This window comes from Rattus norvegicus, chromosome 11 (assembly GCF_036323735.1).
Source record: "Rattus norvegicus strain BN/NHsdMcwi chromosome 11, GRCr8, whole genome shotgun sequence".
NCBI classification, from domain to species: domain Eukaryota; kingdom Metazoa; phylum Chordata; class Mammalia; order Rodentia; family Muridae; genus Rattus; species Rattus norvegicus.
The window spans coordinates 93,996,934-94,012,848 of record NC_086029.1 but is presented as its reverse complement, the minus strand read 5'-3'; the positions used below and the strand labels follow the sequence as shown (position 1 = coordinate 94,012,848).

The 15,915-nt window shown below is 43.2% G+C and overlaps 1 protein-coding gene across 8 annotated transcripts in view; it reads right to left on the bottom strand.

The window, feature by feature from the left end:
- Abcc5 (ATP binding cassette subfamily C member 5) overlaps nucleotides 1–15,915 on the bottom strand; it is a 96,081-nt gene that overhangs the window by 58,811 nt on the left and 21,355 nt on the right. For 5 of the 8 annotated variants that reach the window (XR_010055932.1, XR_010055931.1, XM_039087904.2 and 2 more), the window contains 3 exon segments: nucleotides 5,264–5,421; nucleotides 4,926–5,081; nucleotides 4,182–4,329 (listed from right to left, as the gene is read on the bottom strand). Coding sequence is in view for 6 of the 8 variants with exons in the window: in XM_039087904.2 (XP_038943832.1) it covers nucleotides 4,182–4,329; nucleotides 4,926–5,081; nucleotides 5,264–5,421 (462 nt within the window). In the remaining 2 variants the exon portion in view is untranslated. 8 annotated transcript variants of the gene reach the window in all.

Sequence of the window (15,915 nt, the reverse complement as noted above, 5' to 3'; positions counted from 1 at the left end):
ACTCTTTCTAATGTAACATAAACCTGTCCGTGAGCTGCGATCCATTCTAAACACATGGTCATCCAAAGGTAATGTATTGACCTTATTCCAGTATCTTCACACATGGCTACATCTCTTTACATGAGACCAAGACCTTTCTCTGTGCCCTTTCACACGTGCTTTATTTGATAAAAAGGAACAGTGTACCTACAGTTGTACAGAAGAGTGGGGAGTGCAAAACATCCCTGAAAACAAACACGGGCAGTTTAATAGGACAGAAGAGAGCAAACAGTGCAAGCCAGCAAACTCCAGAGACCCTCCCTCTGGCCCTCCCCACGCCCACTCCCTCTCAAAAACAAAAACATGTTACCTCAGGTAGCATATGTCTAACACCACCTGCAGGGAGGGAAGACAGCCAGCCCCCAAGAACCACGAGTGTCACCTCCAGCTCTGAGGTCCTGCAACGCCGGAGCACACACTCACACAGGCACATTCAGCAACAGCAGTAAATACCAGCAAGTGGGAAGCAGTGTGCTTTTATTGAAAATGAAATATATATATATATATATTTAAAGATACCATCTTCAAAGAGCATCTCACAAACACTGTACATTAGCAGGGGCATCGGGAACATTTGGTGGGGACATACAGAGTCGTACAAGGATAGCCATCACACAGATGGGCCAGCCTCCCACTTGTAACTGTACACAGTAGAGGAAATACGTGGCAGAGTCTGGAGTAGAGTACATCAGGACGGCAGCTTTCACCGAGGTGGGAATCCTGAAGCTGCAATGGAGTAGATTCTCTAGCAATAAAGACCTTGCTGCTAAAGGAAGAAGATTAAGGAAAAAAAAACTAAACTAAAATTTCCCTAAAGAGGTACCCTGCTTAAAACTGCAAGTGCTGTTTGCATGCTAAGCTGCGAGGAAACACTGCTCCCGACAGACTGCAAGGTTCAAGGCCTGCTGAGCAAGGCGCTGGCATCCTTCAGAGTCTTTTCGAGTCCTGGTAGCTAAAATTGATGTTGGCAAAAATCAAACCAAACCATAACAAAGGAAAGCCAAACCAGTGCCCACCTTAAAGGAAAAAAAGAAATTAAATCCATGCACCCATCTATCCTGGTTCCTACAGCATGGAGTCCTGTCTGCAGCTGGAAGATACTAAACGGCATATACAACAGAGGCAGATGTATCAGCCTATAGTGCCTATCGCTGAATTCCGGAAGCCAGATTTCTGGGGCAATTAGTCTCTTTCAATTTTTCTGAAAGAAACTTAATACCAAATTGTCTACTAGGTCCTATGAGGTCCCCTGGGGTCATGTCAAGCCCCAGTAAATAACCTGATCACATAGGGGACTTCAGATTCTGAGAACCACTGTAATCCACCCTTTCCCCTCCAGCAGAATTTTTAGAGCCCGTGTTTAGCCCTCACTGCATAGATTAACTAGCAAGAAGATTGGCTTCTTTTCCAGTGTGCATCCAAAATGTGGAACTGGGTCACGAGGCCAAAGCCTCTCTTCCTGTGGTGAAGCATTTCCCACACACAGTGGCAGCAGTGTGGAGCAGTCTCCGAGGGCAGCGGGTGTTGTCTGGGCTCCTTCCTTCCTATACCTTAGGGCGCCCCCTTCACAGCACTGGGTAAGCAATCAGCCCCTCCCGGAGAGGAGAAGGGAAGGTAAAAGACAAAGGTATGTTTTACACTATGCAAAACGTTCCAGAGGGGGAAGATGAACGAAGTAACAAGTATCCAACACAGGGTTTTAAAAAGCAACGACATTTCAAATGAGCTTGTATGGGAGAAAGAAAAGCAGGTTTTCAGGAAAAATCCAAACACATTCAGGTGTGTCTTTTAAGTCATGAGTTTATCATTTATTCTAAGTTCATTGGGAGGAAAACTGGAGACTATCAGCATAGCTGTCTTACTGGGGAAGGCATTCCCAGTGAATAAACATTACCTTACCTGAGCTCTTGGCGAGAGATTCTGCCCAGCTTGACTCTCTCATTCTGACCGCAGAAATAACAGCCATCCTGAAAATTCTGAAGAACAGCTTCTGTCACTGGTCCCACTACAGATACTCCCCCCCAAGTCCAGATCCTGACAGCACCGAGCAAGCTGTGGCTGGAGAGAGGTTGAAGGGTGGGAACTTACCTCTCTCAAGGCTTCCCAATACCCTTTCCCCACAAGGCCTGCAGCAGAGTTAGCACTCACGAAGAGATGGTGCTGCAGAAGGCAGCCTTCTCCAGCAAGTCTAGGGTGGGTGCGAACTCTTCAGACCTGGACTTCTAAAACTGACTTGGTCTAAGAAGGCCCCCAAAGCATCTGTATAAATGTAATGATTTGAGTAAGGCCTACACCCTTATAAGTGCTGGCACTGTGCTAGACTTTTCTTGGTCCTGAGGCACCTACATAGAGCGCTGGTTGCCAGACTCTTCTGAGGTCAGCATCAACTGACCGAGTTTTTTTAAAAACAATGCACATGAAGACAACCTGACTGTGTCCCATCTGTTCTGTGCACAAGACCCAATGGGATGTCCCACGTATGGAATCTACAATTTAGGGTAATAGGACGAGCCAATCTGAAAATCATGCCCAATTTAGAAAATGTGCAAAATCTACCGCTGGATTTCCTCAGAAAGACTCACAGGTTTGCACCCTGCTAATGTTAATTTCTTTTTTTTTTTTTTTTTTCCAAAACCAGCCCGATTCTCCAATTTCCAGTCAAAAAAGAATTTATTGGGATTAGGGTTCCAAAAAGACATCTGCATTGCTTACACTCCTACATCTGTTTCACAAAAAGAGACAGCAGACGAGCCCACAGCTCTCTCAGGCCTACTGACTTCCCGGGGTTCTTCCCAAAATGGCGGCAGAGGGGAATGTGCCACCCGTCCCTGTTATAGAAAGGCACCCAGCTCTCCGAGGCCATCTAGAAGCACTCAATACATGTTAGCATCCTGGTTGCTGCATCAGAACTGAAAGAGTAAGAACTTAGCAGATGCTTAAAGGAACGACCTTCAAGACACCGACCAAGGTAAGCACACATTTTGCCACTACTTTTTGTGGAGTAAAAACTGTATCCCTGCCATCCAGGACTTTTTGTTTTTAAGAAAGAGGCGAAGAGTGAAGAGAGCCCATTATTGATGTACTACTACCCAGGCGAAAGACCTGTGTGAAGCGTCAGAGCGACCACCAGCTCTGTAGTGACACAATGACAGAAGCTCTTCTTGGGGGATGCTGGCTCTGAAACATGTGGAACATGTGCCATTTTGGCTAAATAACACTTCAGTTACATGGTCCCTTTTAGTTAAAATGTATATGAAAGTGTTAGTCGGTCAATTAAGAAACCTAATACCAAAACTTTTTATTAAAGATCATACATTAAAAAGAAGAAAAAATAAATAAATAAATAAAAACAAAACAAAAAACAAAAAAACCTCCAAAGTGTGAATTAGTTTCACCTAGTCACCATGCATCTTGGACACATACTTACCCACCATGAACCTCCAGCTTACCAACACACGGAAATGCACAGTCTAAACAGTACTACCGGTCCGATGCCTCAAGGCAAATATGTAGAGAATAAATTCAATCACAATCTCAAGTGTCAGACAGCACAGAAATGCAAGAAAGGATGCCCTGAGAACTCCTGCCCAAAGCTCCCTTAGCTACTGTACTCATCCACAGCGGCCGCCCAAGTCTGCCACTTCAACACTGTATCTAAAACTTGAAAGGCACTGTCAAAAACCCTGGTGGGTTCCTAGCTTTAGGGATCCATCGTTAGAGTCAGTAAACATGGCAACTCTGCCTCCGGGCATGTGATACGTCGCCAGCAGAGGCTTGCTAGCCCTTGCCACACAACGCTCAGCTTACTCAAAGCACTGCCAAGACATGGCTGCCCTGAGACGGTTGCTTCACAGTAGCATCTAATCAACAGGCAGGTGCTATGTGGGACCCGGATCAGTTCAGATTCCTGCAGCCCCAGGAAAGCAAGCCAGAGGTTTCCTCTTCTGCAGCTCTTTGTTCTTAACAGTCTAGCTGACAAGCCACCATTCACTCCCAAATCCACTGACCCTGTGCAATAGCCCAGAAGCATCTCTAAGGCTGCTAACTAGCTCAAAACGATCATTACCTCTGCAACAGAAAAACAGGGTTAGAGCTGGCCGTGGCCGGCCTGGAGGTGTTCAGAAAGGATGGTCAGAACTTACTGGTCCACTGAAGCCAGCCAACTGCGTGATCATCAGGCACACGATGGACAGGATGAGCCTGGTGCGGCAAAAGATCCACACAACCCTTCGCAGGGAGGCGGCGTCTGGCCCGACTTCATTCAGCTCTTCTTGCCACAGTCTCTCTAGTCTTAACAAGGGCACATGTCCTGTGTTACACATCTCCCCCGGGAAAGGGATACACCCTAGCCCACTTCCCCCCATCACAGGCTCTCCCTTAAAATTATGCGCACAGCCTCCATCTTGTACAGAAAACTCCCATCCTGGCCAAAAGGGAGTGTTAGAAATACAAAACACAAGAGGAGCAGGAGTCTTTCCTTCCACTCCTCAAAGATCTCTCCCTGAATAAAGTTTGCAGATAGAATCTTCCTTTTGCAAGGTCACCAACCCTTTCTGAAGGATCCTGTGATAAAATGCAAAACTGCAAACTAGACTTTAATCAGACAATCAACTACCACCAAAAATGTACTCTGTCACAGGGCAGCAACAAAATCTCCCTGGAGGCTCAGAAAGTTCTAGAAGTGGGGCTGAGAGAGAGAGAGAAAGCCCTTGGTTAAAACACAATTAGAGGGAAATAGAGATACGGCAAAGGGAGGAGAGTCCACAGGTTGCCCACCCTCAGCTGAGGGTCTTCATGGGTATGGAAAGCCTTAGACTCCACGCTGCTGGCCCACCCACTAGCTCAGGCCTAGCACCCAGTATATAAGGTGGACCAGAGACGCCTACCTTCTGCAGTTCACATCAGAAGACTCATACTTGGACAAAGGCCACACATCCTCCATTAACAGCTCCCCCTTCTTGTGAACCACTTGGGCCAGAGGAGAGAGCCATGAAAAGGTCATGTAGGAGAAAAGGCCAGCATTGTCCACTGGGTGCTGGTGCCTAGAGGAGAAATCCAACCGTCAAGTGTCAACACACACAGAGAGGCTGAGCATAAGTGGAAAACACCTTGGTAAACAGTTCTTGACAAATGATGGTCCTCCCCAGCTGTCCTCACTGTGGCCCAAGATTTCAAAACTGCTTTTAGTGCTTTGTGGATGAAACAGTAGCCAACAAAGCCTTACTTGGTGGTGGTCCGGAAGGGCTTCAGGGCGCTTAAACCATGGTGGTATTTCCCCTTCGTATGTTCCTCGTCCAGAATTTGGAGATGAGAATGCACAGAGATGTCCAGGGAAAGACCCTCAACTCGGGCTGCTGTTTCTAGGGCATCTTGGCATTCCAACTGTGGTGGAGAGAACAGGTAAAGAAAATTAATACAGAGAAGAGAGGCAAATCCAGCTGACCTCAACTCAAAATACACCAATAGCAAACTACTCCATCAGCATTGGAAAACCCTAGGACACAGGGTTAGACTAAATCTGCATGCTCAGACTCTATTAAGAACATTCACACACACACACACACACACACACACACACACACACACACACACACACACACCAAGTTTTTTTTCGGTTTGTAGAATGGGGTGGAAAGTACAGTTCTCATACCTGGCCCATCGCCTCCACCCCCTTCTCCTATGTTTGATCTCCCATTAAATGGTACCAGTGTTACTACCATAGGCCAGTGCTGACACAGTAACTGAAACCCACCTTGCACTAGGTTCACTCTTTGTGTTATACATTCAAAACGTATATTTTTATAACCCAAGTCTTTTATTAGGGGCTGGGAATATAGTCTAAGGTAGGGGCTTCCCTAGAACACATGATCCCTAGCATGGGAACAGAGGGAGGCAAGAGCAGAAAAAGTCACACACAAAGATAAATGATTTTCTTAAAGATTTGTTTATTTTATGTACATGAGTACACTGTAGCTGTCTTCAGACACACCAGCAGAGGGCATCAGATTCCATTACAGATGGTTGTGAGCCACCATGTGGTTGCTGGGAATTGAACTCAGGACCTTTGGAAGAGCAGTCAGTGCTCTTAACCCCTGAGCCATCTCTTCAGCCTGATAAATGATTTTTAAAAATCAAATATTTGATCTTCTTTTTCCTGAGAGTCATATTCTGAAAGTCAACTCTTTCAATGACAACTGAAAATTGTATTGCTAGTTTTCTACTACAAAATTTCAAAGTCAGTCCCAACTAACCATAACAGCCAGGATGTCCTGTCTCCCTCTCTCATCAGCTGGTTGCCCACCCAAGCAACCCCAACATTCCCAGTCCTAAATGTATAGCCCCCATGATGGTTCATCTTGGTTGTCAACTTGACTGTATTTGGAATCAAACAAGCACTGGTTAGTCTCGATTGAATCATTTGAGGTAAAAAGACCCACCCTAAATTGAGGCCACACTTTCTGGTGGAAGTCCCCACAAAATGACAGTGATGAAGGGAGCTTTTGTTTTCTGCCTGCTTGACTCACTCTCACAGTAAGCTCACATCCTGTTGCCAAGGAATCCCTTCTCTGACATGAGAACACACTTCCAATGTAGACTGAAGATCCAATAAGATGTCCGCCTGGTGGACTGAACAACTGAATTCCTGGCCCTTCCACTGACAGATATTGTTGGGCAGACACACACACGCACGCACGCACGCACACTCTCTCTCTCTCACACACTCTAGCAGTTCTGTTCCTTTACAGACACTAACTATGCAGCTTCTGTGTACTCGCTGACTGTACTAACAGAAGCCTGCTGCTTAAGGTGGGACTTCTGGAAGGGAGGGTGGACCAAGAGGCCTGGACACATCTCATGTATTCCTCTGGGCAATTTGTGCTTTCCTCAGTTTCCTTCTTCCCTTTCTCTCTCACACTGTCACAAATGTTTCTAGTAATTATGAGACAGTGACAAATAAATAAGAGATCCCCAATCAAGACGAAGTGGTGCAGAACTTGGCACGCCATACTCCTCACCAAAGTCTCTGGTTGTATATGCTACCTCTTTTCCAAAATACACAGGGGCAACTCAAACATCAGGATGTTCTGTACAAAGGAGTAAGGTTTAGTTAATTGAATCTAATAGCTTTAATTCACAGACCAAAAGTCTATCAGCATCAGGAAATTACACAGTTCTGGGAAACACATTCACTTCCTGTCAATGGAAAGAGAGGCGGGATTTCAAGAAAACAGCACAAAATGTCAAATGAGTCAACAGGGTTTTCCATGACGTCTTCATAAACGATTTAGTGGGTGGAGTCTAAAACACAGGAAGCAGTGGAAAGAGGAGGAGAGCTAGACACAGGTGTGTGGGTGGAATGAGTGCATACAACCACAGGGAGGGAAAAAGCAAAAACACAGAGAGCTAACGGGCTGAGAGAGGAGAAGGGTACACTAAGACGCCAAGCACGCCTGGGGCTGTGTGCAGAAGTCACACCCCAGTCTGACCTGCACGGACATAGCTGACGAGACAAAGGACATAGAACAGTACTTCACAGGCACACAGAGTACTGTGGCATGGACTGCATGCTGCCACAGAGCAAACCTAAACATTACTTAAGACAGACGTCCTGCAGTGTGTGCAGTCACACTGCAAGTTAGAGTCCAGAACAAAGACTCCAAGAAAACCCCACATGTTCAGAAGCTACACATTTCCAAATAATGAATTATTAAATGGAAAATAGGAAAAATTTTTGCCTAAATGATAAGAATTTGCAATACAATCAAATACATGGATCACTACTAAAGCACTGTTAAGTTTGAAATGGATTGCTATTTAAAAAAAAATTTTTTTGTTCACTCCGAGAACAAATAATTTAGACCTTATGGAGCAAGAGACAAAAATCAAGGACATCAATGTAGATATTTCTATTATACAAGAAAGCAAGGGTTTCGGCATTGACTTCAGTGGCCATTTCTGGGAAGAGGTGCTCTGCTCTCAGGGCAGGAGGGACAGCCAGCACTGCCCACCCTTGCCCCATTCCTGGCCTAAGAGGAAACCGTGTACGGCCTCTGGGAAACGGAAGATAGGGGCACTTAAGCTGCAGGTGCCCTGCGGTCCAGACTGCGCCTGGATCTGAAGGGACCTGGTCAAACAGCTCCCTGCACCCAAATCCCGTGGGAGGGAGAGCTAGACCTTCAGAGGGACAGATACGCCTGGGAAGCCACAGGAGACTACTCTCTGCCCACATTTCTGACTCTAGAGGAAAAGCCTTGCGCCATCTAGGCCCCATGTGCACGGGGATAGGAGAGAAGGTGGGGCAGGCCCATCTGGTTGCTGCCCTCACGGAGAGCTGAAACCCAGTCCCGAGGAGTGACTTCAGGCCAGAGACCAGAGATAAGACCAACTTTTCTGCTCCAAGTGACCTGCCTGGTGGACTCAGGACACACGCCCACAGGAACAGCTGAGGACCAGTAGACAGGAAAAACTACACGCCTGAAAGCAGAACACTCTGTTTCCATAACTGACTGAAAGAGAACAGGAAAACAGGTCTACAGCACTCCTGACACACAGGCCTATAGGACAGTCTAGTCACTGTCAGAAATAGCAGAACAAGGTAACACCAGAGACAACCTGATGGCGAGAGGCAAGCACAGGAAGCCAAGCAACAGAAACCAAGACTACATGGCATCATCGGAGCCCAATTCTCCCACCAAAGCAAACACTGAATATCCAAACACACCAGAAAAGCAAGATCTAGATTTTAAATCACATCTGGTCATGATGATAGAGGACTTCAAGAAAGACATAAAGAACTCCCTTGGAGAAATGCAGGAAAACACAAATAAACAAGTAGAAGCCTATAGAGAAGAAACACAAAAATCCCTGAAAGAATTACAGGAAAACACAATCAAACAGGTGAAGGAATTAAAAATGGAAATAGAAGCAATAAAGAAAGCACAAAGGGAGACAACCCTGGATATAGAAAACCAGAGGCAGAGACAAGGAGCCATACATACAAGCATCACCAACAGAATACAAGAGATAGAAGAGAGAATCTCAGGAGCAGAAGATTCCATAGAAATCATTGACTCAACTGTCAAAGATAATGTAAAGCAGAAAAAGCTACTGGTCCAAAACATACAGGAAATCCAGGACTCAATGAGAAGATCAAACCTAAGGATAATAGGTATAGAAGAAAGTGAAGACTCCCAACTCAAAGGATCAGTAAAAATCTTCAACAAAATAATAGAAGAAAACTTCCCTAACCTAAAAAAAGAGATACCCATAGGCATACAAGAAGCCTACAGAACTACAAATAGATTGGACCAGAAAAGAAACTCCGCCCATCACATAATAGTCAAAACACCAAATGCACAAAACAAAGAAAGAATATTAAAAGCAGTAAGGGAAAAAGGTCAAGTAACATATAAAGGCAGACCTATCAGAATTGCACCAGACTTTTCTCCAGAAACTATGAAGGCCAGAAGATCCTGGACAGATGTCATACAGACCCTAAGAGAACAAAGGTGCCAGCCCAAGTTACTGTATCAGGTAAAACTTTCAATTAACATAGATGGAGAAACCAAGATATTCCATGACAAAACCAAATTTCTGCAATATCTTTCTACAAATCCAGCCCTACAAAAAGTAATAAATGGTAAAGCCCAACACAAGGAGGAAAGCTACACTATAGAAAAAGCAAGAAACTAATCGTTTTGCAATGAAACAAAGAGAAGACAAACACACAAACATAATCTCACATCCAAATACGAATATAACAGGAAGCAAAAATTACTATTCCTTAATATCTCTCAACATCAATGGACTCAATTCCCCAATAAAAAGACACAGATTAACAAACTGGATATGCAAAGAGGACCCTGCATTCTGCTGCCTACAGGAAACACACCTCAGAGACAAAGATAGACACTACCTCAGAGTAAAAGTCTGGAAAACAACTTTCCAAGCAAATGGTCTAAAGAAACAAGCTGGAGTAGCCATTCTAATATCGAATAACATCGATTTTAAACCAAAAGTCATCAAAAGAGATAAGGAAAGTCATCAAAAAAAAAATCCACCAAGATGAACTCTCAATCCTAAATATCTATGCTCCAAATACAAGGGCACCTACATTCATGAAAGAAACATTACTAAAGCTCAAAGTACACATTGTACCTCACACAATAATAGTAGGAGATTTCAATACCCCACTCTCATTAATGGACAGATCATGGAAACAGAAATTAAACAGAGACATAGACAGACTAAGAGAAGTCATGAACCAAATGGACTTAACAGATATTTATAGAACATTCTAACCTAAAACAAAAGGATATACCTTCTTCTCACCATCTCATGGTACTTTCTCCAAAATTTACCATATAATCGGTCATAAAACAGGCCTCAACAGATACAGAAAGATCGAAATAATCCCATGTGTCCTATCAGACCACCAAGGGCTAAAGCTGATCTTCAATAACAATAAGGAAAGAATACCCACATGTACATGGAAATTGAACAATGCTTTACTCAATGATAACCTGCTCAAGGAAGAAATAAAGAAAGAAATTAAAGACTTCTTAGAATTTAATGAAAATGAAGGTACAACATACCCAAACTTATGAGACACAATGAAAGCTGTGCTAAGAGGAAAACTCATAGCTCTGAGTGCCTACAGAAAGAAACAGGAGAGAGCGTATATCAGCAGCTTGACAGCACACCTAACAGCTCTAGAACAAAAAGAAGCAAATACACCCAGGAGGAGTAGAAGGCAGGAAATAATCAAACTCAGAGCTGAAATTAACCAAGTAGAAACAAAAAGGACTATACAAAGAATCAACAGAACCAAAAGCTGGTTCTTAGAGAAAATCAACAAGATAGATAAACCCTTAGCCAGACTAACGAGAGGACACAGAGAGTGTGTCCAAATTAACAAATTCAGAAATGAAAAGAAAGACATAACTACAGAATCAGAGGAAATTCAAAAAAATCATCGAAGCCTATATTCAACAAAACTTGAAAATCTGGAGGAAATAGACAAATTCCTAGACAGATACCAGGTATCGAAGTTAAATCAGCAACAGATAAACCATTTAAACAACCCTATAACTCCTAAAGAAATAGAAGAAGTCATTAAAAGTCTCCCAACCAAAAAGAGCCCAGGTCCAGATGGGTTCGGTGCAGAATTCTATCAGACCTTCATAGAAGACCTCATACCAATACTATCCAAACTATTCCACAACATAGAAATAGAGCACTACTGAATTCCTTCTATGAAGCCACAATTACTCTTATACCTAAACCACACAAAGACCCAACAAATAGAACTTCAAACCAAGTTCCCATATGAATATCAACGCAAAAATACTCAATAAAATTCTTGCAAACTGGGTTAGGGATTTAGCTCAGTGGTAGAGCGCTTGCCTAGCAAGCGCAAGGCCCTGGGTTCGGTCCCCAGCTCTGAAAAAAAAAAAAAATTCTTGCAAACTGAATCCAAGAGCACATCAAAACAATCATCCACCATGATCAAGTAGGTTTCATCCCAGGTATGCAGGAATGGTTTAATATACGGAAAACCATCAACGTTATCTACTATGTAAACAAACTGAAAGATAAAAACCACATGATCATTTCATTAGATGCTGAGAAAGCATTTGACAAAATTCAACACCCCTTTATGATAAAAGTCCTGGAAAGAACAGGAATTCAAGGCCCATACCTAAACATAGTAAAAAGCCATATACAGCAAACCAGTAGCTAATATTAAACTAGATGGAGAGAAACTTGAAGCAATCCCACTAAAATCAGGGACTAGACAAGGCTGCCCACTCTCTCCCTACTTATTCAATATAGTTCTTGAAGTTCTAGCTAGAGCAATCAGATAGCAAAAGGAGATCAAGGGGATACAGATTGGAAAAGAAGAAGTCAAAATATCACTATTTGCAGATGATATGATAGTATATTTAAGCGATCCCAAAAGTTTCACCAGAGAACTACTAAACCTGGGGTTGGGGATTTAGCTCAGTGGTAGAGCACTTGCCTAGCAAGCGCAAGGCCCTGGGTTCTGTCCCAGCTCCAGAAAAAAAAAAAAAAAAAAAAAAAAAAAGAGAGAGAGAGAGAGAACTACTAAACCTGATAAACACCTTCAACAAAGTGGCTGGGTATAAAAATTAACTCAAATAAATCTGTAGCCTTCCTCTACACGAAAGAGAAACAAGCCGAGAAAGAAATTGGGGAAATGACACCCTTCATAATAGTCCCAAATAATATAAAATACCTCAGTGTGACTTTAACCAAGCAAGTGAAAGATCTGTATGATAAGAACTTCAAGCCTCTGAAGAAAGAAATTGAAGAGGATCTCAGGAGATGGTAAGATCTCCCATGCTCATGGATTGGCAGGATTAATATAGTAAAAATGGCCGGGCTGGAGAGATGGCTCAGTGGTTAAGAGCACTGACTGCTCTTCCAGAGGTCCTGAGTTCAAATCTCAGCAACCACATGGTGGCTCACAACCATCTGTAATGGGATCTGGTGTGTCTGAAGATAGGTGCAGTGCACTCTCATACATACAATAAATAAATCTTTAAAAAAAATGGCCATTTTATCAAAAGCGATCTACAGATTCAATGCAATCCCCATCAAAATTCTAATCCAATTCTTCAGAGACAAACAGTTTGCAAATTCATCTGGAATAACAAAAAACCTAGGATAGCTAAAACTATCCTCAACAATAAAAGGACTTCCGGGGGAATCACTATTCCTGAACTCAAGCAGTATTACAGAGCAATAGTAATAAAAATTGTATGGTATCAGTACAGAGACAGGCAGATAGACCAATGGAATAGAATTGAAGACCCAGAAATGAACCCACACACCTATGGTCTCTTGATTTTTGACAAAGGAGCCAAAACCATCCAATGGAAAAAAGATAACCTTTTCAGCAAATGGTGCTGGTTCAACTGGAGGTCAGCATATAGAAGAATGCAGATCGATCCATGCTTATCACCCTGTACAAAGCTTAAGTCCAAGTGGATTAAGGACCTCCACATCAAACTAGATACACTCAAACTAATAGAAGAAAAAGTGGGGAAGAGTCTCAAACACATGGGCACTGGAGAAAATTTCCTGAACAAAACACCAATGGCTTATGCTCTAAGATCAAGTATCGACAAATGGGACCTCATAAAACTGCAAGCTTCTGTAAGGCAAAGGAAACTGTGGTTAGGACAAAACGGCAACCAACAGATTGGGAAAAGATCTTTACCAATCCTACAACAGATAGAGGGCTTATATCCAAAATATACAAAGAACTCACAAAGTTAGACCGCAGGGAGACAAATAACCCTGTTAAAAAATTGGGTTCAGAGCTAAACCAAGAATTCACAGCTGAGGAATGCCGAATGGCTGAGAAGCACCTAAAAAAATGTTTAACGTTCAAAAGGGAAATGCAAATCAAAGCAACCCTGAGATTGCACCTCACACCAGTGAGAATGGCTAAGATCAAAAACTCTGGTGACAGCAGATGCTGGTGAGGATGTGGAGAAAGAGGAACACTCCTCCATTGTTGGTGGGATTGTAGACTGGTAGAACCATTCTGGAAATCAGTCTGGAGGTTCCTCAGAAAATTGGACATTGCACTGCCTGAGGACCCAGCTAAACCTCTCGTGAGCATAGACCCAAAAGATGCTCCAACATATAATAAAGACACATGCTCCATTATGTTCATAGCAGCCTTATTTATAATAGCCAGAAGCTGGAAAGAACTCAGATGCCCTTCAACAGAGGAATGGATACAGAAAATGTGGTACATCTACACAATAGAGTACTACTCAGCTATCAAAAACAATGACTTCATGAAATTCATAGGCAAATGGATGGAACTGGAAAATATCCTGAATGAGGTAACCCAATCACAGAAAAACACATATGGTATGCACTCATTGATAAGTGGATATTAGCCCAAATGCTCGAATTTCCCTAGATGTACAGAACACATGAAACTCAAGAAGGATGACCAAGGGGTTGGGGATTTAGCTCAGCGGTAGAGCGCTTGCCTAGCAAGCGCAAGGCTCTGCGTTCGGTCCCCAGCTCCAGAAAAAAAAAAAAAAAGAATGACCAAAATGGGAATGCTTCACTCCTTTAAAAGGGGAACAAGAATACCCTTGGGAGGGAATAGGGAGGCAAAGTTTAGAACAGAGGCTGAAGGAACACCCATTCAGAGCCTGCCCCACATGTGGCCCATACATATACATCCACCAAACTAGATAAGATGGATGAAGCAAAGTGCAGGCCCAAAGGAACTGGATGTAGATCTCTCCTGAGAGACACAGCCAGAAATGGCAAATACATAGGCGAATGCCAGCAGCAAACCACTGAATTGAGAATAGGACCCCCGTTGAAGGAATCAGAGAAAGGACTGAAAGAGCTGAAGGGGCTTGAGACCCCATATGAACAACAATGCCAACCAACCAGAGCTTCCAGGGCCTAAGCCACTACCTAAAGACTATACATGGACTGACCCTGGACTCTGACCTCATAGGTAGCAATGAATATCCTAGTAAGAGCACCAGTGGAAGGGGAAGCCCTTGGTCCTGCCAAGACTCAACCCCCAGTGAATGGGATTGTTGGGGGAGGGTGGTAATGGCGGGAGGAGGAGGGGTTAGGGGGATGTTGGCCTGGAAACTGGGAAAGGTAATAATAATTGAAATGTAAATAAGAAATATCCAATTTAATAAAGATGGAGAAAAAATTGAAAAAAAATCTTTGTATCTTTGTAGATGTAAAATTTTCAATAAAATCTTTTTGAAATTTAAAAAAAAAGTAAATTTCTAAAAATTTTCCTAGCAAAATTAAGTCTGTGATAAGTTTTCTTTGCTTCTGTTGTTTTCTTGCTTAATTTTTTTTTCTTTCTTGCATTATTTTTTTCAAAACAGGGTCTTGTGTATCCCAAATTGGCCTTGAAACCTCTGTGTAACTGAGTACGACTTGAACATTTGATCCTCCTGTCTCTACCTCCCAAGTCCTGGGATCACAAGAGTGCATCACTGTGCTTGGGTTATAAGGAGCTATGGATTGATCCCAAAGTGCAGACACACACAAACACGCACGCACACAGGTTGAATAGCAGAATATCCCTAACCTTTTCAGAGTTGTTCAAGATATTTTATTTGTTGATGTTGTTGTTGTTGTTGTTTCTGAGACGGTATTTCTCTGTGTAGCCCTGGCTGTCCTGGAGCTCACTCCTTGAACTCACTAAGATCTGCCTGCCTCTGCCTCCCAAATGCTGGGATTAAAAGCATGAACTACCACAGCCTGGTTTGGTACCACAATTTACAAATTCAAACATTCCAAAACTTCAGTCTCCTTAAAATATCCAAAATCTAAAATTGCAAGGTTTCTCTAAACTACCCAAGGTCTCCTAACTGTGAGCTCCTGTAAAATAAAAACAAGTGTCATACACTCTAACAACTGGCTCTCTGGGCTGTCTTCTGGGACTCTGACTCTGCCACATGATACCAAGCCTCAATTTCTCTCGATTACACTTTCACCCTGGACCTTGGACTCAACCAAGGTCATACTCTCACCAACTGCTTCTCCCAAACTCTCTGGAGGGCCACAAAGTGCCAAACACTGGCTAGTCTCCACGACCCCTTCATGCCTTTGAAACTAGTACTGCCTGGGCGACATATTACCAAGTTCAAATCCAGCCTAAGATGCAGAGTTGGGCCTTCTGAACCACAGCTTCTGTATGCTGACCTTGAAGAAACACAGATTTTTACCTCAGCGACGCTTGCTCTTCTTAATCACCACTAATTTCTCAGAGCTGACTGTCTCGGCGATGCAGAACTTACACTTTAATGGTTCTGGTCTCATTAATCACAGCAGATTCTTTAG